At 38.7% G+C, this 26,397-nt stretch overlaps 1 protein-coding gene and 1 long non-coding RNA gene across 2 annotated transcripts; one reads left to right on the forward strand and one right to left on the reverse strand.

Moving 5' to 3' along the window:
- Positions 1-313: 313 nt before the first annotated feature.
- LOC133721100 (uncharacterized) lies at positions 314-2,259 on the forward strand. The gene is made up of 2 exons (XR_009852063.1): positions 314-452; positions 2,099-2,259. It is a non-coding gene; the product is annotated as an uncharacterized LOC133721100 (long non-coding RNA).
- Positions 2,260-7,031: 4,772 nt separating this feature from the next.
- On the reverse strand, positions 7,032-25,961 carry LOC133722246 (aldehyde dehydrogenase family 2 member C4-like). Its single transcript, XM_062149069.1, has 9 exons — positions 25,828-25,961; positions 25,428-25,570; positions 12,061-12,444; positions 11,722-11,811; positions 11,437-11,610; positions 11,197-11,334; positions 10,453-10,590; positions 7,562-7,623; positions 7,032-7,463 (listed from the first exon to the last, which is right to left on the reverse strand). The coding sequence occupies exons 1-9, from the start codon at positions 25,940-25,942 to the stop codon at positions 7,190-7,192; spliced, it is 1,518 nt and encodes a 505-aa protein (XP_062005053.1). The 5' UTR covers positions 25,943-25,961; the 3' UTR covers positions 7,032-7,189.
- Positions 25,962-26,397: the final 436 nt, after the last annotated feature.

The following is a 26,397-nucleotide window of genomic DNA, read 5'->3' on the forward strand; positions in this document are numbered from 1 at the left end:
TATTGATATTTTCTTTTTACCTTAAGAAAGCACTAAAGTTCTTTACTTATCAATTAGGTAAATGTGTATCTATATATTTATGGATGTGTGCATGTATATATATATATATATATATAAAATTGGCAAAGCTGCTTTATGTTTTCTTTCTTTTACTACTCTTTTAATTTTACTCTTCCTTTTAATCATTTAACCTAACTAGTGGATTAGCCACTTGCATTACAATATTAGTCACTCACTTATCTTAGTGCTTAATTCTAGCCTATATATATCATTATGATCTGATCATACTCAACTTGAAGATCAAATGCAAAATTTGATCAAAAACTCCCTTAGTTGAAGAGAAAACCCAACTAAAAGTTCCTCACACAAATCCTTCATCCTATTTCCCTTAAGAAGTTTCCTTTTGTGAAAGAAGTCCAAAGTTTGATCACAAGACCTTCTGAGTTCCTTAAGTAAGTACATGAATACATTTCTATATTCTTTTGTCTTTAAGATTTATCAAACTACATAATCAATGATAAAATGGAAAAGGATCTGCTTTGCTGCAAACCTGTATTTTCGTATATAACAAAGTCTGTTTTGTTAAAAATATTTACAGTATTAAATTCCTCATCAAAAGTTCTTCAGTTTAGGCTTTTGAATCACTAAAAAAGGTTAAGAAATGAAGAAGTTATGGCTAATCAAAGTTTTCAACTTTTAAACTCGCTGGAAATCTCATACAGCCATCACAACTTCAAAAATTCATATCTCCCTCATTTCTTATCCGTTTTCTACAAACTTTATATCAATTTGAAGCTTAGGACCTCTACTTGTGATCTGGAGAGTTTGAGAATTAATGGTAAAATACACAGAACGTAAAGACTTAAACACCAAAGGTCAGTAACAAAAATATCGGTTTCTGCATTGTTATGGTTCTTCACCATTTCTGGACTATATCCCTCTGATCTGGACTACCTGACTTATTCCATTGAATTCCTTGTGAAAAACCCTTTGACATGGTGTACTCATTTGACTAATTCGGACTTGTGATGGACATCATAACACATTTTGAAGTTCGATGAACTTCAATGGATTTGGACATAAGGACTGAAATACTAACTATAATATAATTTTGTTAAATTCTGTATATTTACTTATTTAATGCTTGTACTTTATTATTTTACTTTATTTCAGTTATTTACAAGCTTATTAATTGTGTATAGTTACTCATTTAATGCTTGTGCTTTATTATTTTACTTGATTTCAATTATGTATAAGCTTATTTATTTTATTATGTTGTTTGCTAGTGAATTTACTTATTTGTGTTATACAATTATGTTACATATGTTTTCATATGAAATTATTCCTAAGTATATGTCTCTATATGTGTGTGTACATATACATATATATTACGATCTATAATTCATAAAGATTGTATTTTGTGGATTTGATTATGTTTGAGAAGTACAATTGTGAAGCTGGGTGATTAGTATTACCCCGTGCTTAAGTAAATGTGTTTTGGTGTTATGAGACGTTAAGCCTGGGCCCTAGTCCCTATAGATAGTGCACTATTATACTCATAGGAAGGAAGTAGCCGACCTTGGGTATACATACTTTGGTAGTGTCCTCAGTATGCTACGGCTTACCCGTGCTTTGGGTATAGTAGACATACCCTAGTACGTGGATTTATGATTCGTTGCCAGTTAATCCGAAAATTCACTAAGAAGAGAAGTGTACTTATATTATTTCGATCAAATATCTGTCTGCGATATATTATTAATATGTTACGATGATAAGTGAAAAAGAGAATTGAGCATGCATTTCTTTGAGGTTATTTCACATATTAATGCTGCAATATATTGTTGGTTCAATAAGGAGATGTGACTATATGATTTATTATAAACCATTCACACGGATGAATATATTTGTATATATGTGTGTGTGTATTGTGCGTATACATATACATATTTAAGAATTCGTATGAACATATAAATGGTTCCCGGTACATTTTTACTTGGTTATTCACTTTGATTTCCTATAAGACACATTAATATAAGAATGTATGTTGTGTACTTACTGGGCTTGTGTTGCTCATGATGCTACACCTTCTTGTTTTCAGGTAGCGATTAGACGCTTGGGGAAAATGGGGCGATTCTCTAAATAAATGAATGTTTTATTTTCTACCGCTTTCTCAAAAGAAATAATGTAATATATTTTGTTCAGCTTTAGTATTGTAAAAATAATAATTTCAATTTCTAATAAAAGTATTATTCAGACTTATTTGCAAATTCTTTTACTTTAATTTATCCATTGAGGAAGTTTTATTTGTAATAACCCACATCACGAATTCGGGTACCATATTTCAGTATAATATTGGTCTCGGGTTTGGGGTGTGACACGCACAGTCCGAAATTGAAGTGGGAAGAATTCTCGATCTTCAGAATGTAGCAGAATCGATGCCTGATGCGTTTTCTAATATCGCTAAAGTGACGAGATCACACATACCTGCTGCAAACGTGCCTGCAAGGATTGATGTCCCTAAAACTAGAGGACATGACGCCACCTCAAGAGTACTTGAGAATGGCGCCAACGTCCCCTCCCTTGGTGACATTGTGGCTAGGCCCACGGCTCCAGCAAGGAAGCACGGGAGGCCCATAGATTCGATGGATTCTCGCCCAAGAAAGAAAGCGAGTTTGGCACAAAATAATCCATTAATCATCGACGTAAATAATCCATCTCATGAGAATATTTCGGATTATGGTTATGTCCAAGAGACATCATTGGGGGAGGCTCCAATGTCAGAACCAATTCTAAAGAATAGAGAGATCTCCATGAATTACACTGGTGTACATGAGATGATGAATATAAATTCTATTGCTATTGATGATGCATTTGCATATTATGTTGCAAAAGGAATTATAGAATATGATGATATCGAACCTCGCTCTGTTGAAGAATGTCAACGAAGAGCGGATTTGCCTAAATGGAAAGATGCAATCTAGGCTGAATTGGATTCACTAGCAAAGAGACAGGTATTTGAGCCTATAACGCAGACATCCCCAGATGTAAAGCCTGTTGGCCATAAATGGGTCTTTGTTAGAAAGCGTAATGAGAAAAAATGAGGTGGTTAGATATAAAGCCCGCCTCGTGGTGCAAGGATTCTCACAACGCCCTGGAATCGACTACGAGGAGACGTACTCTCTCGTAATGGACGTTATAACGTTCCGCTACCTTGTCAGTTTGGTAGATTCCGAAAAACTTGACATGCAGCTTATGGATGTGGTTACAACATATCTCTATGGGGATCTAGATTCAGAGATATATATAAAGGTTCCAGATGGACTTCAATTACCCAAATCAAGTGGCTCTAAACCACAGAGCGCGTTTTCAATAAGATTAAAACGCTCACTATATGGATTAAAACAATCCGGACTGATGTGGTATAACCGTCTAAGTGACTACTTAATTGGGAAGGGATATATTAACAATGAAATATGCTTATGCGTGTTCATTAAAATAACAAGTTCCGGATTTGCAATCGTAGCATTTTATGTCGATGACATGAACCTAATTGGAACTCTAGATGAGTTAAAGGAAACTGCTAAATACTTGAAATCCGAATTTGAGATGAAAGATCTTGGGAAAACATGGTTTTGTCTCGGTTTAGAACTCGAGCACCGTAGTGATGGGATTTTGATCTATCAGTCTGCATATACTCATAAAATTCTAAGGCGCTTTAATGAAGATAAAGCAAAGCCTGTGAGTACTCCCATGATTGGTCGTAGTCTTGAGCTCGGAAAAGATCCGTTTTGTCCAAAGGATGAGGACGAAGAATTATTAGAGGCCGAAGTGCCCTATCTTAGTGCAATAGGCGCATTATTGTACTTAACTCAATGCACAAGACCGGACATCTTATTCGCAGTGAACTTGTTAGCTCGACATAGCTCTGCGCCAACACGCCGCCATTGGATTGGTGTAAAGACAATCTTTCGATACTTAAGAGGTACGATTGATATGGGCCTATTTTATCCCTACAGAGAGAAAAGGAATGACGGAAATTTGGGATCGGACCCCAAGAGGCAAAACGCCGCCATCCAAGACTTTGCCGCCGGCTATGTTGTCGCCGCCGGGGCCTCCACCGTCCATGGTGGCCGGCATCCCCCTACTTCCCTTCATCAAAACGACAATGATGTTTTGATGGGTTTTGTTGATGCAGGGTACCTCTCTGACCCTCACAAAGGTCGCTCCCAAACGGGTTATGTCTTTACCATGAGAAGCACTACGATATCTTGGAGGTTTACAAAGCAGACCCTTGTTACTACTTCCTCAAATCATGTAGAGATTATTGCTCTACATGAAGCTGTGCGTGAATGCATATGGCTAAGTTCTGTAATTAGACATATTCGAGGAAGTTGTGGTTTGAAGTCTACCACGGATGAGCCTACATGCATTTATGAAGATAATGCGGCTTGTATTGAGCAAATGAAGCTAGGTTTCATCAAGGGTGACAACACCAAGCATATATCGCCTAAATTCTTTTATAATCAGCAACAACAATCACTTCTAAAGATTGAAGTGAATCAAATCCGATCAGAGGATAATGTAGCAGACTTATTCACTAAGTCGTTACCTAAATCCACCTTCGAGAAACATGTGAAGAGCATCGGATTGAGAAAGTTATCCGAACTTCCACGATTGTAGCAATCAGGGGGAGATATCGATATCATGGGGAGTTATGATGTCTACATGTTCGATCTCGAAGAGTGAAGGACGTGTTGTACTCTTTTTCTCCTCCTCGAGCTTGTTTTTGTCCCACAGGGTTTTTCACTCGAGCAAGGTTTTTAACGAGGCAACGGATGAAGCGTCACCACCAAGTTTGAGCGGCACAAGGGGGAATGTTGAAGGAAATCGACTTATGTGCGCCTATTCAAACTAGGATTAGTTCCATGATTAATGTAATAGGAGAGAATGTTCTAGAATTCCTAGTCCTAATCGGAATAGTTTTCCTTGCAACATTAGAACATGTACTTTGTAATCTCTATATATAGGGCTCCTATTCTCAATATTGAATATACAATTCTCTCATCAATCTCTCTCAAATCTCTCATTCTAAAACATGCTTCAATTTTTTGACTTTATAGTAACCAAAATTGTAAATTATCTTCTTTTAGAATAGTGCAAAATTTATTCACACTATCTTTTTTCTAATCTGGGTATATATGTTAAGGGGTTGTCTAGAGTACTTGGATGTTTATCATACACTCATTTACATCTAATTGAACCAAAATTACAATTTAGTTGAACCAAATTTACAACATTAACAACAAAGTTATCACATTTGTTTTACACATTTACATATAATTGAACCAAGTTACTATATCGACAACAATTTATTCATAAACTTGTAAAAATATCGTAGGTGGAGTAATTATTTGTAATAAAACTAAAATTACCCAAAAAATAACTCTATTTACCACAACGACAACAAAATTGTTGTCAGATCTGTAAATGAGTGTATCACATACATACATGTATCGTAGAATTTCTCTATATGTTAATCATCAGAACATTATGCATTATGTCAATGGCATCACTGATTGAGTTGTCATTCAACTGGCTGGGCTTAATTGGTGCAATAATTTCAAATATCTCCTCACCTACAGGAGTATGTTTTTGAAGAAAGCCATGGTGAGCTTAGCCTCACTGAAACTTTTGTTAGCATTTGAATAGGACAATAGGCATTGCTAATAACCCCTTTTTTAATTGATTTTTGCAGACTGATATCATACGTACCGATTTGTATGCCTATTTCAATCATCGCACTCTTTTTGCATTCCACCTGCTCTCATTGTGAGTAAAACTTCTACTGAGATCCCTGCAGGAAGTGTTGATTAGGATGGATCGAGTATCTGGTGTTCATTTTTCGGTCAAATTATCAGAGTTCCTGCAAATGTGCTACTGTATGATACATTGATTAAGAAGGGGATCCTGATCATTCAACCTTTGAATTTACATGTAATCTGGGAACTCTTGGTTCAATAGGCCTCATATAACATGTGAAACCGAATTAGTGAAATGAATACCTGTCTGACCCTTAATGAATTTAGACTGGGGTTTGCAACAATAAGGCATATAGCATGAATGTTGTAGACATCCAAGAGATTAGTGAGAAAGCCAGAAAGGGAAACAGAGAGATGTATATATTGAAGAGGGGGAGAGAGATCTGGAGGGGAATGAGAAATGGAGACTTCAATTGTTAAACCACCTACCAAGGCTTGTAGAGAAAGGCTAGGAGAGAAGTGTTTCAGAACAAAAGAAAATTCTTGTTTTGAAATAATTTCATCTAAATAGGACTGACTGTAACAATAGTTATGGTAGAGTAGTGTATTTCTTATTTCCTTTAGTTTTCATTTGAATGTTACTTATTTACTTATTTCAGTATTTCCGAGGACAATGTCATATTTCCTGCAGTAGATGGAAAGGTATCCTTTTTCCAAGAGCATGCTGAAGAAGAAAGTTCAATGAGTTGAGGTGTCTGATTGAAAACATTCAAAGTGCAGGAAGAGCTGTGCTCACATGCTGATCAAATAATAGAAATTGTACAGAAGCACTTGAGCAATGAAGATCGAAGTGGATGTATAATTTCCTTACACATCCTTTATATTTTTCTTTGGTAATCCCTTGCTGGCTTCCTCAAAAATGTTGGCAGAACTTCAGTTTTAGTGGCAGAGGCGCTTGCTCTTAGAGAAGGTGTTAGACAAGCATGGTGTCTTACTCTCATATCCAAGTTGAGAGTGACGCAAAAGTCTTAATTGACAGTATTAAAGGAAATATTAGTATTCCTTGGCGCCTTAAGGTGCTGCCGTGCTGGTAGATGATATTCATTGGATGGCGTCCAAGTTCGTGCGAGTTTGTTTCCGACATGTTCTACGTGAAGTAAATTTTGTGGCAGATGCAGTTGTGAACATTGGTCATTCTCTTCAACTGAATAGTGGTACGTTGTATTAGAAATTACCAGTTGTAGCGTTTCATTTGCAGATTTTAAATCAAACAGAGACTTCTTGTATATTGCAACATCAACAGAGGAAACACATGCAAATAGATGATATACATATACAATGTTTTTGACATTTCCCACATAAATAGAGAACTTCAACTCAATAATTTATTCTGCACTTGCAGTGCTGCTAACATTATTTTGGTATTGGATTCAGAGCCAGGGAGAGTTATAAATGGGAGTGACCACAGATTTAGTATGCAGATACTTGTGGAGGCCTTGCATACCATAGTCTTTTCCAAAGCCACTCATCTTGTATCCTCCAAAAGGGACATCGTTGCCGAAGGCAAAGTAGCAGTTGATCCATATAGTGCCCGCGCGGATAGATCTTGAGACGGTGTTGGCCACATCGATGTTCTTGGTTACAATGCCGGCTGCTAGGCCATATTTGGTTTTGTTGGCTCTCTCTATTCCCTCCTCAATTGTCCTGCAAAATTGCTCGTAGTTGTAAGCAAACTTATATCTATTTTGTGATTATCGATCAGAAGAGCTAAATGGAAGAATAGGAATCACGGTTGTGCTTACTTGAACTTCATTAGCGACATGACAGGTCCGAATATTTCATCCGTGGCTATAAGCATGTCATCCTGAGGAAGTTGTTATAACATTAATGAAATGAACATGCAACATTCAACAAAATTAGTAGAAAAGAATACTTCAATTCAGGGTTAATTCGATTATTCTATTCATCCCACAATGAGGGTATATATACAAGTACAAATGAGTAGTCTAACTCTAATAGGAAACAATCTTTCCATAATTACAGGATATCCTAATTAAATAAAATCCTAATTACATACAGATTTACAGCGATTCTACACTCCCCTTCAAGTTGGTGCATAGATGTCTATCATGCCCAACTTGTCAACTGAGCTGTCAAATACCTTCCTGGACACTCCTTTAGTAAGAACATCAGCTAATTGCTCCTCTGAGTTTACAAATGGAAAGCGAATAACCTTTCTGTTGAGATTTTCTTTAATAAAATGACGGTCAACCTCCACATGCTTTGTTCTATCATGCTGAACTGGATTATGTGCAATCTCAATGGCAGCTGTATTATCACAATGCAAATCCATAGGCTTTTTAAGCTTGTAACCCAGGTCTTTCAAGACATTACGAATCCACAACATTTCACAGACTCCGTGTGCCATACCTCGGAACTCAGCTTCTGCACTTGATCTGGCAACAACTTTCTGCTTTTTGCTACGCCAAGTGACAAGGTTCCCTCCAACAAAAGTGAAGTACCCAGATGTAGAACGTCCGTCAGTTTTATCACCAGCCCAATCTGCATCTGTGTACCCAACAACTTCCAATTCATCTTTTTTCTGAAACAGTAACCCTTTACCTGGCGCCATCTTCAAGTACTTCAAAATACGAAAGACTGCATCCATATGCTCTTCACTAGGACAATGCATAAATTGACTAACAACACTCACAGCATAAGCAATATCAGGTCTAGTATGTGAAAGATAAATCAACCTTCCTACAAGACGTTGATACCTCCCTTTGTCAGTTGGAACTTGGTCAGGATAAATAGCAAGTCTGTGATTCATCTCAATGGGTGTCTCCATTGGTCTGCAGTCCAGCATCCCTGTTTCAGCAAGTAAATCAAGGACATACTTCCTTTGTGAAAGCAAAATCCCCTTCTTAGACCTTGCAACTTCAATACCCAAAAAATACTTCAGTTGTCCCAGATCCTTCATTTCAAACTCCTTTGATAAATACTTTTGCAATTCATTCATCTCTTTCGGATCATCCCCTGTAACAATCATGTCATCAACATACACAATAAGAGCTGTAATCTTACCATTCTTGCGTTTGATAAACAAGGTATGGTCAGAATTGCTCTGTTTGTACCCAAAGGCTTTCATGGACTTTGAAAATCTTCCAAACCAAGCTCTTGGAGACTGCTTCAGGCCATACAAAGACTTCTTCAATTTACACACCTTGCCAACGTCACTTGGGTAATTCTTAACACCTGGGGGCACATCCATGTACACTTCTTCCTCCAAATTCCCATTAAGAAACGTATTCTTCACATCAAACTGGTGCAAGGGCCAATCTTTGTTTGCTGCAAGTGAGATTAGAATCCGGACAGTATTAATTTTTGCCACAGGTGCAAAAGTCTCCTCATAATCAATCCCATAGCGTTGTGTATATCCTTTGGCAACCAACCTCACCTTGTATCTATTAATAGTTCCATCTGCATTAAGCTTCACAGTAAATACCCAACGACACCCTACAGTCTTCTTTCCAACCGGCATAGGTACTAGCTCCCATGTTGCATTCTTTTGAAGAGCTTCCAATTCTTCATTCATCGCCTTTGTCCATTTTGGATCCGTCAATGCATCCTGCACGTTACTAGGAATAGATACAGTAGATAATTGATCAACAACAAGTGCATGTGACCCAGAAATCCTATGGTTAGACATAAAATTAGCTATAGGGTATTTAGCTTTGGCTTTGATATCTGGTTCATATTGTTTCTTAGGAATTCCCAAGTCTTAATAAAAGTCCTGTTCCTTTTATGAAGAGTTGGGTCATTGGTCATATGGTCAGATGCACCTGTATCAATTATCCATGTACTATTAAAAGTAACCTTACCCTTCATACCTGACTGCGCTACATTAGCGGAGGCATTGTCTAGGTAAACTTCCTCTTTAGTAGCAACAGCGGCCTTGCCCAGATTCTTTCGCGGTTTCTTGGTGAAGCCCCACCAATCAGGGTAACCAATCACTTCATAGCACCGCTCCTTGCTATGACCTAATTCCCCACAGATAATGCACCTTTTGTTTGCATATGGATTTGGTTTACCTAGAGGACGATGTAGAGAAGGTCCTGAGAAGCCTGGAGGACCCTGTTTGCGTTGAGCCATAACAGAAAATTTAGTAGTCACCGAATGCTCCATAGCCTGTTTCTCTGATTGCATCATTGAGGAATTCATGATTTTCGCAGGATTGGATTTTCAAGGGTTTCAAGATGGATATGAATGTTTTTGAAAAAAAAGTTTTTTTTTTTTTTTTTTTCGAAAAAAAAGGTAGGGTGATGGTGGTTTGAAATTCAGGATGGTTTGATTTCAACGGTGGTGGTACGCAGCGGTTTGTGGTGTTCTTCGGGATTTAGGATTTAGGATTCAAAGGATGCAGCGCAAGTTCAAAGGATTGAACCTGCTTTGATACCAAGTAGAAAAGAATACTTCAATTCAGGGTTAATTCGATTATTCTATTCATCCCACAATGAGGGTATATATACAAGTACAAATGAGTAGTCTAACTCTAATAGGAAACAATCTTTCCATAATTACAGGATATCCTAATTAAATAAAATCCTAATTACATACAGATTTACAGCGATTCTACAAAATTAACATTAACCATATCAAATTTTTTATCTGAAGACGAAACATGAAAGTATACCTTGACATCAGTGAATATTGTTGGCTCAATGAAATAACCCTTCTTCCCCACAGGCTTGCCCCCTGTTAACAAAGTTGCTCCTTGTCTTTTGCCATGCTCAATGTAGGTCAAGATTTTCTCATACTGCGTTTTATCTACCTGTAATTTTAATTGAATGTCATGGATCCAAAATTATAGATTATATTATATCATCTGTATAACTTTACGAATTTGCTATGATTGTACATAGTGTCGATAAATCAAAATCTGGCTTGTCAATGGCTATATATATATAGGAAGCCGTTCGGAAGCGGACGTCCGCACTATAGCGATAGTGCTGACGTCGATGCTTTTGCTCTGCTGAGGGCGCGAAGGCGTCGCGCCGCTTGCCGGAAGGAGGCTAGGGGTCGGACGGACCAGTCTACAATCGGGTGGAGTAGCCGGCGACCAGGTTGCAGCGCTGCCCAGAACCTTCAACCTCGATCTCCTCCGACCTCGATTGCTGCCCATAAGCGGTCTGGGATGCCTCAGGCCTCCATCCGGCAAGCCCCGCACCGCCATTGCCGCCCTGAAAACTGTTGCAGCGTCGACGTCCGCACTTTAGCGATAGTGCGGACGTCCGCCTGTGATCGGGCCTCTCTCTCTCTCTCTATATATATATATATATATATATATATATATATATATATATATATATATTGAGAAAAAAATCTACAAGGCAGTATGATCATCATCATTTACTAGTTTCAATTAAGCCTGTGTTACCTGGGGTCCTTGACGAACATTAGGATCAAAAGGATCTCCAACAACCCAATCTTTTGCCTTCTCTGTCAACTTCTTGACAAGTTCATCATAAATCCCTTCTTGAACAAAAACACGGGAACTTGCCACGCAAATTTCTCCCTGAAAATGTGAATGACCCAAAGTTAGCCCTGCTACATATAGAGCTATCAATGAAACTCCTGAGTCTAAAAATTATGAAAACTAGAAATCACAAAATCTGACTTTGTTGAAGAGAATCCCCAGGAGAGCAAGGTCAGCAGCCATGTCTACATCATCATCATCAAAAATCAATAGGGGTGACTTGCCCCCTAGTTCAAGTGAAACTTCTTTTAAATTACTCTTTGCTGCAGCCTGCATTACTTCACGGCCAACCTCAGAGGAACCAGTAAAACTGACCTAAAATGTTACGAAATTAACCAAGTATCAGTATGTATTACAGTAAGCTATTAAACTATCCTGAAAGTTTAATGACCAAAGCTTCTAGGAAAAGAGCTGGCTAGATTGTACTTTGTCAATGTCCATATGATAGGTGATGGCAGCACCAGCAGTCTCTCCATACCCAGTGATGACATTGAGCACTCCATCAGGAACACCAGCCTTCATAAATAACTCACAATTAGCCAAAGTTACCACTAGCAATACTAATGTACGTATACATACAAGCTAATTCCCCTCTTAAATATGCGTGCTATGCAGTACATTCAAATGGAGATTTCACATACTCAATGATCAAAATTGTCAGAATGACAACGCTGTTGTCCATAGGCTGGATAACATAATATATCAACTTTCTGGTCAACACATATAACATTTTAAGCAACTGTGAAAAGGATTTTCCAAGTTTACCAACTTAGCTAGATGAGCATAATACAGAGCCGAAAGAGGTGATTGCTCAGCAGGTTTGACAACCATTGTGCAACCAGCTGCCAAGGAAGGAGCAATCTTAGCAAATAACAGGGTGCTGGGAAAATTCCATGGAATGATGTGTCCGACAACTCCAACGGGTTCAAGTAATGTATAAGCTTGAAGCTCGCGCGACATTTTGAGCACCTCTCCGTGAATTTTATCAGCTGCACCAGCATAGTAACGTAGAGTTTGTGCTACCTGAGGTATGTCTACGGCTTTGCCAAAACTGAACAACTTCCCAGCATCAACTGTATCCAACTTGGCTAGTTCTTCGGTGTGTTCATCAATCAAGTCTGCGAACTTCAACATAATCGCTCCCCTCTCCTGAACAAAATTCAAGGCATTGCATCAATTTCAGACTCTTAATTATTCACGCTAAAGTAAAGTAATTAAAAGCTAAATTAACTTAATTAATAATTAGATGACAATTTTTCGCTATGGTACTCGGTCATTATAACCATGCATGATTTTCATTCACTAATTTGGTTGTGGTCCAGGAAAGGACTAGAGAAATTATCAAGGACTCGTCAAATGGTAAAATGAAAAAAAAAAAATCATATAGTTGACCAGAAGAACAATGGTCTGTACCAAATTATAAAACAAACCAGATAAGATTTTATTTGGTCTGCTAAATATAGGAATATAAGATACATATATAGCTTTAAATTGAACGTTTTCTTTTCTAAACTAATGAACGTACGTAGTTGTACATACTACGTATGACACAAGCAACTAATTAAAAATAGAAAGTCTTACTTTGAAATTTTCACACTATATATGGACCTCAAATAATTTGGGACCTCGTTTATTATTGGAACACTATTGATATATAGAATGAAAAAATGGAAGCAAACTTGATAAGCCAACTTCAGTAATAGCTTGTCATCGAAAAAAAAACTTCAGTAATAGCTTTTGCCACGATTAACCGAGGCTGCTATGCGTTTAATATATACCATGTTTACGAATCATAATGCTAGCCAGTGGCGGATGCAGGATTATATTTATATGGGGGCAAAATTTTTTTGAAAGAAATAGAATGAACCTCAACGAAGGAGCTAGGTTAATACTTGCTAATAATACTTTCACAACTTCACGGTGAAGGAAAAAAAAAATTCTAATTCATAAATTTTTCTGTGAGAAAGAAAGAAGGAAAACAAAAATGTATTTCTGAGCAAAACATAACAATTATCAACTAATACAACTCTAGTTAATTAGCAAGAATGCCAATTAACAACCCGCAAAGCACATGTATTAACAATACATCTATAAGAACTAGATAAGAATTTTTTACCCATTTCTTTTATGTTTGTGGGCTAGCGACACAGTTTTTTACTAATAATACATATAAAAGATCTTGTATATATTGCTCTAGAAGTGGAGACTTCGCCTATTGCTTTTCAATGGGGGCAGCCTTGCTGAAACAGTTCCATTATGTAAAAACTTTGAAGCAAATCAAACAAAATCAAGAAAATGACTGGGGGCAGTGGCCCTCACTGGGCCTCAGCTGCGTCCGGCACTAATGCTAGCCACAAGGTCTCCCACTAAATCTGGCCGCTAAAAGCACTATCGGTTTGACCGACTGCCTATGGTCATATCACTGTCATATGATGACTAATTAGTTGACTAATCGAAATAATCTCCTCCAAGAGAAGCAATCAATAAGATCGATGAAGATGAAAACGAAGAAGATAAGTCAAAATATAACAAGAAACAAGAGACAATTTTGGCTGAATTACTTTTTGATATTTCATTCACCTTACAAGAAGGAATTATATACAAATTACAATTGTGCCTAATAAGACAAGTACTACTCCTAAGGCAAGTAGTAAATCTAATAATACTACATATATTACAGAATATTACAGATCACATAATATTACAGAATATCTACATAAATAAGGTAAGTATGACTCACGTCAACACTCCCCCTCAAGTTGGCGCATACAGATCACGAATGCCCAACTTGCCAAGTGAGTCATGAAATGCCTTGCTCGATACTGCTTTCGTGAGAACATCAGCTAACTGTTCTTCTGAGTGGACAAACGGAAAAGAGATAAGCTTAGCATCAAGCTTCTCTTTAATGAAATGTCTGTCAACCTCAACATGCTTAGTTCTGTCATGTTGAACTGGGTTGTGAGCAATATCCACCGCTGCCTTATTATCACAATACAAATCCATGGCTCGTTTGGGTTTAAATCCCAAATCACGAAGTAAATTTCTCAACCAAAGTAATTCACAAACTCCATGAGCCATACCTCTATACTCTGCTTCAGCACTTGACCTTGCCACAACCTTTTGTTTCTTACTTCTCCAAGTAACAAGATTACCACCTACAAAAGTGAAGTAACCAGAAGTGGATTTTCTATCTGTAACACAACCTGCCCAATCTGCATCTGTATAACCACTAACATCCAGATGATTATGCTTTGAAAACATCAAGCCTTTTCCAGGCGCAGACTTTAAATACCTCAGAATACGGATCACAGCTTCCATATGAGTTTCACTTGGATTATGCATGAATTGACTCACAACACTAACTGCATATGCAATGTCTGGCCGAGTATGTGAGAGATAAATTAATCTGCCAACTAATCTTTGATAGCGAGCTTTCTCTGTAAGAGTTTGATTAGGGTACTCAGCCAGTTTATGATTCTGCTCAATAGGAGTATCAGCAGGTCTACACCCTAGCATTCCTGTCTCTGTCAACAAATCAAGCACATATTTTCTCTGGCACAAGAAAATTCCTGAACTCCCCCTGGCGACCTCAATCCCCAAAAAATATTTAAGAAAACCAAGATCTTTCATCTCAAACTCTGATGCAAGCAGATCTTTTAATCTTTCAACCTCCTCTGAATTATCACCAGTAATTATCATATCATCAACATAAATAATCAAGGCAGTTAATTTACCTTCACTGCGTTTCAGAAACAATGTATGGTCAGAGTTGCTCTGCTTGTACCCAAACCGACGCATAGCTTGAGAGAATCTTCCAAACCAAGCTCGTGGTGATTGTTTGAGTCCATACAAGGACTTATTTAACTTACACACAAATCTACCTCTTGTGCTTGCCTCATATCCTGGTGGTAGATCCATATAGACTTCTTCAGATAGCTCTCCATGAAGAAAGGCATTCTTTACATCAAACTGTTGCAAAGGCCAATCTAGATTAGTTGCTAGAGACATCAACACTCGAACAGTATTAATCTTTGCTACTGGAGCAAAGGTCTCCTCATAATCCACGCCATATGTTTGAGTATATCCCTTTGCAACAAGTCTTGCCTTATACCTGTTCACTGAACCATCTGCATTGTGTTTGATAGTAAACACCCATCTACTTCCAACAACTCTCTTTCCTTGTGGAGGTGGCACCAACTCCCAAGTATTATTCTTCTCCAATGCCTCCATCTCTTCATTCATCGCTTGAGACCATTTGGGATCCTTGAGAGCATCCTGCACTTTACTGGGAACACATACAGAGGATATTTGATTCACAAAAGAAGCATGGGATTTGGATAACCGGTGGGTGGATACAAAGTTAGCTATGGCATACTTAGACTTAACATCTAAACTTGGCTCATATTGACGAGGTGGTTTACCACGGGTGGACCTAGGAGGCAAAACATACACACTATCACAATTATCAGAGTTAGAAGAAACACCACTAACCTCAAGATTGGGACGCTCCTCAGGGATTGGTTGACAAGGGTTATCTGTATCTAAGAGGGGTGGAGGAGCTTGGCCTTCTTGAACTGCTAAATTTTGGACGTCGTGTTCGCTGGCATTCTCAGATGAAGATTGAATAGGGGAGACCACTGATGGAGAGGGAGAGACTGAGTGATCTGTCAACAAATCAAGCACATATTTTCTTCTTGAAGGGTAGACGATTCGACAATTGTATTTTTTGGTTCGGAACTTGCAACGCTCTGTTCGGCAGTTGCATGATGAAGGGTAGACGATTCAGTAATTGCCTTTTCTGTTTCTGCAGGAGTGTCATTGGCTTCAATTGGCTGAATTTTAATCCCACAAGACTTCTCTTCCAAAAAAGTGTGTTTCTCCCCTTGAAGTGAAGGATTGATGGGAGAAAAATAACATGCATCCTCATAAAAGGTGACATCCATGGTAACAAAAACTTTCTGTGTAGGAGGATGAAAACACTTGTAGCCCTTCTGATGAACACCATAGCCCACAAATACACACTTTAATGCCCTGGCATCGAGTTTGGACCGTTGATTCTTAGGAACATGGACGAACACAACACACCCAAAGACACGAGCAGGGAGATTAGAAAATGAAGGGACAGACACATGATTTGAAAGGGCAGCATAGGGGGTTTGACCATTGAGAACAGAGGAAGGTAGCCTATTGATGAGATGACAAGCAGTAAGAATTGCATCTCCCCAAAGATACTTAGGCATATGAGCACTAAATAGAAGAGACCGAGCTATGTCAAGAACATGACGATTCTTTCTTTCTGACACCCCATTTTGTTCAGGGGTTTGAGGGCAAGTAGTTTGATGAATAATCCCATGAGAATGAAAGAATTGGTGAAATTGAGAATTGACAAACTCCCCCCCATTATCAGAACGAAAGACTTTAATATTGGCTCCAAATTGATTTTGAACAAGAGCAAAAAATTCTTGGAAAGCAGAGAAGACTTCATATTTGTGTTTCAACAAAGCGACCCAAGTAAGACGGGTATAATCATCAATAAACAAAACAAACCAATGTTTGCCAGACAAGGTTGACTCACGGGAAGGTCCCCAGACATCAGAATGAATAAGCTCAAAAGGAAAAGAACTCCTAGTAGTACTCAAAGGATAACTAGTACGATGACTTTTAGCTAAGACACATGACTCACAATGCAACTTAGACTCATCAATGCCCAGAAACAAGGATGGCATAGATTTCTTCATGACACTAAAGGAAGGATGTCCCAATCTCCGATGCCATAGCCATAAATCTTCAACTTGATTAGTAACCCCAGTCGAAATCAAAGCTGCTTGGACTGCCTTCTCCGGCTTCATTCCGACAAACATGCAATCCAGATGGAATAGTCGACCCCTCAGATAACCCCTGCCGATTATTTCCCTGGTGAGGAGGTCCTGAAAAATCACATACAAAGGAAAAAATGTTACAAAACACCGAGATTGAGTATTAAGCTGAGGCACAGATATAAGATGATGAGAGAGATCAGGGACATAAAGAACATCATGTAGTGTCAAAGAAGGGGTGAGACGAACAGACCCTATTCCTAAAACAGGAAAAGAATCACCATTGGCATTGACAACAGAGGAAATAGAGGGTGGATTGAGAAAAAGAAAGAAACTACGATCATAGGTCATATGGTCAGATGCTCCAGAATCAATTATCCAAGTATTGCCACCAGTAAAGCCAGAAATTTTTAAAGCAACTCCAATCTTACCATTACCACCGCAACTTACGGATGTGGTATCCTTACCAGCAAAGTTGGTGTGATCTGATATTGTCACCGCATAGTAATCTTGGTCTTGAACAAGACGACCAGCAGCCTTTCCCTTAGGTTTGTTGTCCTGAGGTCGTGGCCTATCAAAGTAGCCTGCTGGAAAACCAACCAACCTGTAACAGTTTGCTTTGATGTGGCCTGGATTCTTGCAGTAGTTACAAGTCAGACTTGAGGAGAACACGGGGGAAGAAGGAGCTTTCACCATGGTGAATATGCAGCGGAAGGAAAAACAACAAAGTACTTGGAAATATAAGAAGGCAACGGTGATGAAAGGATCAAAGGACAACAAACAAATCCAAGCACAAAGAACAAGAGTCAAGGATCAAAGGACAATGAGTCAGAGTCCAGGATCAGATCTCTGCTTTGATACCAAGTCAAAATATAACAAGAAACAAGCTAGAGACAATTTTGGCTGAATTACTTTTTGATATTTCATTCACCTTACAAGAAGGAATTATATACAAATTACAATTGTGCCTAATAAGACAAGTACTACTCCTAAGGCAAGTAGTAAATCTAATAATACTACATATATTACAGAATATTACAGATCACATAATATTACAGAATATCTACATAAATAAGGTAAGTATGACTCACGCCAACAAGATAGACCACCTAGCTCAGTAATCTCTTTATAGGATAGTCAAGATTCAAGAAAACATGGTAGAAGACAAAAAGAGAAAATTAGATATAAAACTCAAAAAAATTAACCTTTTATTAGAAAAAACTCATACATACTTTTCTTTTAATTTACACCCAAGTCACATTAATAAACCTTCCATATAGAGTGTATGCCTATAATTAATATTTTTTCTTATTTTCATATATGTCTAATTTGCCCTTTTACATTCTCTCAAGTAATACATGTCTAATGTACCTATTAAATATGTATGTGTAGGTAGGGCTTAAATAGAAGAAATGTTCAAGCTTAATAGAGGTCGACACGCAATGATGTATACCACAATCATAGGTATAATACTTTTGTTTATACAATCATAGGTATAATATAATAGAAAACCTAACAAAGAGGTATGATACAAAAAAAAAAAAAAAAATCTAATACAGAGATGTTATACAAAAACTATCAACATTTAGGCTGTAATCGAATATATAGAAATAAAAAGTAAACCTCCTATATGTTAGATACATATCTGAAATCAAATTATCTAGAAAAAAAAAATTCTAATGATCAGGTACCTTTTTTAGAGATTGAAATTGGAAATAGCATACATACCTTACAAATAGAACAACTGTATAATATGTTATTAGCCTATGTCTGCTTTCCATTCCAAGTGTTTATATGAAACAGATAACATACCTTTTATATAGAAAAAACAAACCACTAGAGAAAATCAGATATAAACCTCGAACTAGATATTGATTACGAGAGCTTCAATCAAGGGTCTAGTTCATCAAGTGTATTTATTTAGAGCTTGTGGCATATTTAGTAATTTTTGACAAAAACATGTTTTATTTTCTATGTCAATTAATGAGAATTTATTTATGTAATCAACCTAATCAACAGATTTTGGTGTATATTAAAAAAAAAATCATGAATGTGTTTAAGGAAAAGAGATTTTGAGAGAGATTGTAGAGAGAATTGTCCAACCTATTATTGAGAATAGGAGCCCTATATATAGGGATTACAAAGTACATATTCTAATGTTACAAGGAATACTAATCCATCTATGATTAGGAATTCTAGAACCTTCTCTCCTATTACTACTCCTAGTTTGATAAGGCACACTAAGTCGATTTTCCTTCAACACTCCCCCTTGTGCCGCTTCAAACTTGGTGGTGACGCTTCATTCGTTGCCTCGTTAAAAACCTTGCCAGGTAACAAAAACCCTGTGGGATAAAAATAACCCTGGTCGAAGGACAAAAAGAGCACAACACGTCCTTCACTCTTCGAGATCGAACATGTAGACATCATAACTCCCCCTGATGTCGATATCTCCCCCTGATTGCTACAATCGTGGGAGTTCAGATAACTTTATCAATCCGATGCTCTTCACATGTTTCTCGAATGTGGATTTAGGTAACGACTTAGTGAATAAGTCTGCTACAGTATCCTCTGATCGGATTTGATTCACTTCAATCTTTAGAAGTGTTTGTTGTTGCTGATTATAAAAGAACTTAGGCGATATGTGCTTGGTGTTGTCGCCCTTGATGAAACCTAACTTCATTTTCTCAATACAAGCTGCATTATCCTCATAAATACATGTAGGTTCATCCGTGGTAGACTTCAAACCACAACTTCCTTGAATATGTCTTATTATAGACCTTAGCCATATACATTCTCGTACGGCTTCATGTAGAGCAATAATCTCTGCATGATTTGAGGAAGTAGCAACAAGGGTCTGCTTTGTAGACCTCCAAGATATCGCAGTGCTTCCCATGGTAAAGACATAACCCGTTTGGGAGCGACCTTTGTGAGGGTCAGAGAGGTACCCTGCATCAGCAAAACCCATCAAAACATCATTGTCGTTTTGATGGAGGGGGATAGGGTGAGGCCGGCCAGCCTTGATGGTGGTGGCGGCGTTGGCGGCAACATGGCCGGTCACAATGTTATGGTGGACGGCGGCTCCATGCCTAATGGGGTCCGATCCCATTCTTCCGTCATTCCTCTTCTCTCTGTAGGGATAAAATAGGCCGATATCAATCGTACCTCTTAGGTATCGAAAGATTGTCTTTACACCAATCCAATGGCGGTGTGTTGGCGCAGAGCTATGTCGAGCTAACAAGTTCACTGCGAATGAGATGTCTGGTCTTTGTGCATTGAGCTAAGTACAATAATGCGCCTATTGCACTTAAATAGGGCACTTCGGCCTCTAATGGTTCTTCGTCCTCATCCTTTGGACGAAACGGATCTTTTCCGGGCTCAAGACGACGACCGATCATGGGAGTACTCACAGGCTTTGCTTTATCTTCATTTAAGCGCCTTAGGATTTTCTGAGTATATGCAGACTGATGGATCAAAATCCCATCACTACGGTGCTCGAGTTCTAGACCGAGACAAAACCGTGTTTTCCCAAGATCTTTCATCTCAAATTCGGATTTCAATTATTTAGCAGTTTCCTTCAACTCATCTAGAGTTCCAATTAGGTTCATGTCATCGACATAAACTGCTACGATTGCAAATCCGGAACTTGTTCTTTTAATGAACACGCATGGGCATATTTCATTGTTAATATATCCCTTCCCAATCAAGTAGTCACTTAGACGGTTATACCACATCCGTCCGGATTGTTTTAATCCATATAGTGAGCGTTTTAATCTTATTGAAAACGCGCTCCGTGGTTTAGAGCCACTTGATTTGGGTAATTGAAGTCCATCTGGAACCTTCATATATATCTCTGAATCTAGATCCCCATAGAGATATGCTGTAACCACATCCATAAGCTACATGTCAAGTTTTTCGGAAACTACCAAACTGACAAGGTAGCGGAACGTTATAACGTCCATTACAGGAGAGTATGTCTCCTCGTAGTCGATTCCAGGGCGTTGTGAGAAACATTGCGCCACAAGGCGGGCTTTATATCTTACCACCTCATTTTTCTCATTACGCTTTCTAACAAAGACCCATTTATGGCCAACAGGTTTTACATCTGGGGGTGTCTGCGTTATAGGCCCAAATACCTGTCTCTTTGTTAGTGAATCCAATTCAACCTGAATCGCATCTTTCCATTTAGGCCAATCCGCTCTTCGTTGACATTCTTCAACAGAGCGAGGTTCGATATCATCATATTCTATGATTCCTTTTGCAACATGATATGCAAACGCATCATCAATTGCCATAGAATTTCTATCCATCATCTCATGTACACTAGTGTAATTTATGGAGATCTCTCTATTCTCTGGAGTTGGTTCTGACATTGGAGCGTCCCCCAATGATGTCTCTCAGACATAACCATAATCCGGAATATTCTCATGAGATGGATTATTCACATCGATGATTAATGGATTATTTTGTGCCAAACTCGTTTTCTTTCTTGGGCGAGAATCCATCGAACCTATAGGCCTCCCGCGCTTCCTGGCAGGAGCCATGGGCCTAGCCACAACGTCACCATCACTGTGAGAGGGGACGTTGGCGCCATGCTCACTCTGATTTTAGGGACATCAATCCTTGCAGGCACGTTTGCAGCAGGTATGTGTGATCTCGTCACTTTTGCGATATCAGAAAACGCATCAGGCATCGATTCTGCTACGTTCTGAAGATCGAGAATTCTCCGCACTTCAATTTCGGACTGTGCGGTTCGGGGATCAAGATGAGACAGAGTGGGGACAGACCACGACAATTCCTGTCGTTCCTGTTGAACATTGATGTTCTTATCTCCCCCTAACGACGGGAAGACTGTCTCATCGAAGTGACAATCCCCAAATCTTGCGGTAAAGAGATCGCCTGTCAAGGGTTCTATGTAGCGGACAATAGTTGGAGAGTCATATCCAACATAAACGCCTAATCGTCGTTGAGGACCCATTTTGGTGCGTTGTGGCGGCGCAATTGGCACATAAACTGCACACCCAAATATGTGTAAGTGTGAGACATTAGGCTCATACCCAGTCACCATCTGGGACGCAGAAAAGGGTTGAGTGGCAGTAGGCCTCAGACGAATAAGCACAGCTGCATGCAATATTGCATAGCCCCAAGCAGAAATAGGGAGATTGGTGCGCATTACCAATGCCCTAGAGACCATTTATAGTCGTTTAATGGCGGCTTCTGCGAGACCATTTTGGGTGTGAACATGAGGAACTGGATGTTCAACTTCAATCCCAATGGACATGCAATAATCATCAAAAGTCTTTGATGTAAACTCCCTAGCATTGTCTAACCTTATAGACTTAATAGGATGATCAGGGTGGTGAGCCCTTAACTTAATAATCTGTGCTAGGAGTTTAGCAAATGCAGCGTTCCTAGTGGACAATAGCATGACATGTGACCAGCGTGTCGATGCATCAACCAACACCATAAAATATCGAAATGGTCCGCATGGTGGTTGAATAGGTCCACAAATATCACCTTGAATTCTTTGCAAGAATGGTATATTTTCTTTAGTGTCCTTTGCATAGGATGGTATCGATCCTAATTTTGCTAAAGAGCAGGCTTTGCAGAACGAATGATGGGCTTTAGAGACAACCAATGAGGATTTTGGTTTAGCCATGAAGTCACAATTGACTTTAGAAGTAGAAGGAGGAGCCAAACAATGATCCATGGCGTCAATGCCATGTTGTTGCCGTAGGGGGTAGACGGCGCCGGCCCTAAGTGGCCGGTCTTGCACAGTCTTGGCGCCGTGAGGCGCAGGTGCATCTCCTCGAACCAATTTTTGGTTTTTACTTCTCTTCGTTCTGAAGAATGGATGTCCGTGTGAAGTCTTTAATATACGGATCATCATATCACGACCTGGGTGTCCCAGACGGTCATGCCAAAGCCTATATGTGTCAGAATCCCATAAATCATATAACATGATTGGATTCAATTACTCGAATAGTGGTTGCATACAACCCACTAGATCGACACATAAGTCTCTCTCATACTCGTTTATGTCCATAGTCATTAGAGGTGATGCAAAGGAACTCTTGTCCATTCTCACAATGTGTTTCCACATGAAAACCATTGGCTCTTATATCTTTGAAGTAATAAAGTTCGAAAAATATGTCCATGACATGAGATAAAATAAATCGATACTTTATTAATAATAGCCAATGATTACATCAAAGTTTCGTGACCATAATCTAATCCAAAGTAAAATCAAACATTAGACAAATTGTAGTCACTCAATTCGTTCGGTAATTCCAATTAAATATGACCAGGGAAGTAGAGAGAGATGTCGGTGGAGCAAAGCTCTCTTAAGTACCACTAATCTCAATTACTTTCCTAGGCATCATACTTAATTGAGTACGCCTAGAGGAAAAGAGATAATCCAATAAGTCATTTTATTGATTAAGGCATAATTGCCATTACATAATTCTTGGAAATTAAAAGACTATTCTAAATAAAAATCTGCGGCATTCTATCTTCATCGCCAGATTTAAAGTCTTTTATAGCTCGATATATTACCATTGATCAGGTACTCCATAAAATACCATGAAGAGGATGCTCTCTTGATTGAGGTGTATTGACACAATACATATGGTCCCTAGAACCAATGGCGTTGGAATAGTGCAATCATGGCCAAAAATGGTGCCATGGTGTCCAACCCTATACCCTCAACGTCATGACTCCTATGGTCATGTTAGGGTTTTCTCAATCAATTTGTTATTTTGTGTTTTTCCACAAGCATGCATAAATAATATGATGCAGAGAGCATCCGAACAATATTTCATAACTCTTTCAAAGTTATAGTGAAGCAGATATTATTCCATCGTGCTTCTATGTTCGGAAAGTTGTGAATGTTACTAAAACGTTCACTAGGCGCAACCCAAAGGTTGTTAGCGTTATCCTCATTCATGTACTCAAACTGGAGGGCCATCTTCATGTGGCGCTTCATCAGGGTAAATGCCCTGGAATTTTCTATCTCAGTTTGTGAGTCTTGAGCGGTTCCTTTAGAACAGGGCTCTTGGATTGTAGGCAAATAAATATCCCGTGCCCGTAGAATCCAATGGAGTAAAATCGAGCTCGTTCAAGTCTTACATCCTGAAAGGAAAGCAAGAACGTATTAGTTTCGGAGTCAATGCTTCCACGAAAACTAATATAAGATTTCTGAGCCTTAATGCTACCAAGAAATCGATTTCCAAGAATATTTGGATTAGACCGAAACAATGATGTTTAAATGGTCAAAATCTATGCTCACGAATGCTCTTAGTCCGTAGCTTACGAACGCTCTTAGTTCGTTAAATCGATGCTTACGGACGCTCTTAGTCCGAAGTCTTACGAATGCTCTTAGTTCGTTAATTGCGTGAATCCCCACGATTCCGCTTTCTCAAGAATCGAACCCACGTTATAAGAAAGGTGGGATGTAGAAGAAGGGAGGTTGCAAGTCCCCGAAGAAAAAGAAGGAGGAAATTAAATTTCAAAAGCGGCAACTTTAACTTAAAACTTACTTGATGAAATTCGGAACAGATTCTCTTCTGAACAGCTTGCACTTCGATTGGTGTACCAGTCTCAAAACAACTCTGATAAGGCTGAAATTTGGAGGTCAGATGGAAGAGACATAGATGAACAACTTTTATAAATAAAGGATTTTGATCTGAGGTTCCTAACTAGACGTTTCGGGGCTTGCAAGCAGACGGACGTGCACAGGAAAGGAGAAGGATGCAGTTGGTGTGCGTTGGTGATGCAGGGGCAGCAGACGTGCAGTGGTGCTGCAGGGGCATCAGGGATACGTGCGCAGTGGCGCGTAGGTGCTGCAGGGGCAGGCGCACAAGTGAGGCTAGCGTGGGCTAGGAGCTGCGGTGATGAAGAAGATTTTTGGGTTTTTGGTTTTTGGTTTGTGGTTAAAGCTCGTGCTGATAACGTGTTTAAGGAAAAGAGATTTTGAGAGAGATTGTAGAGAGAATTGTCCAACCTATTATTGAGAATAGGAGCCCTATATATAGGGATTACAAAGTACATATTCTAATGTTACAAGGAATACTAATCCATCTATGATTAGGAATTCTAGAACCGTCTCTCCTATTACTACTCCTAGTTTGATAAGGCACACTAAGTCGATTTTCCTTCAACAGAATGGATTTAATCTAATAGGTGTAATGAAATTTAGGTGTAAAATGAAATGCCCCAAACAAAAATGGCCGATCGATGAGGATCGGAGTCATGGACCATGTCAAATTAAGGACTGAACAGTAAGACCGAAGAACAGAGTGGAGTAATCTATACATTTACAGCGCCGGGTAAGCGAGGGCAGGGACCATGGTCAAAGGCGGTGCGTGCAGCTTTCACGGCCAAATCCACGTCTTCCTTATCTCCTTCTGCCACTCTGGTTATCACCTCCCCTGTTCTTGGATCTATGGTCTCGAATGTTTTTCCTTGCAAAAGGAAAACATCAATATATAAATCAGAATGCATAGATGAAGTGTATGTTGTCCTCTCGGAAATCTTAGATGATGATACGTGAAAAATGACATGCATAAGTCAAGAATTGGTAGCTAAAATTAATAAATGTTTGAGAAAGTTAATTTGGATCTCTGAACGATGTAGAAACTAAACATCATCAAGAAGCTAGCTAGCAGTAGCTTGTGATGACTTGTGAGACATGTTAATAATCAAGGAAGAACGTCCGTACCTGAAACGGAATCGATGAATTCTCCGTTGATGAAGAGCTTGATGAACTTTATCGTTGCCATCTTCACAAAAGACTCCTCGGAACATGCAGAGCTTCCACTACTTTGGCCACCCATTATCGATCTCTGTTTCTTTGTCAAGAGACTTGGTCTTGCTTGGTTTCGTGTAGCATGAAGCTTTATATAGAGAGGCAAAAGGCAAAAGGTTAACTTAGAGAGGTTAGTCAACAAGACCAAAAAAGGTGAAATGTAGTAAAACTAAAATTTACCAGAACCAAAACGAAACAAAATGAGCAGAAATATGACCTAACAAAACAAATCTTGCAGTCGCTGGTCCAGGAGCTGACCCTCCGTCTCGCTGAATTAATGAAGCAAAAACTTTCGTATATAAATTGAATGGAAAGCTTTGGTATATGGTTAACTAAGCCATCTTCAAAATTTCCCCTCTTAATTTATTTTTGATTCCCTGCAATCTCTTTTAGTTTCACATTCTCGTGGACTTATTTCACTTGCAATTCAACATTAAGGGCCCTTCTCAGGAATATAGATAGATAAGCAAATGTGAGAATATA

The sequence above is a fragment of the Rosa rugosa genome, chromosome 7 (genome assembly GCF_958449725.1).
Source record: "Rosa rugosa chromosome 7, drRosRugo1.1, whole genome shotgun sequence".
Lineage (NCBI taxonomy): Eukaryota > Viridiplantae > Streptophyta > Magnoliopsida > Rosales > Rosaceae > Rosa > Rosa rugosa.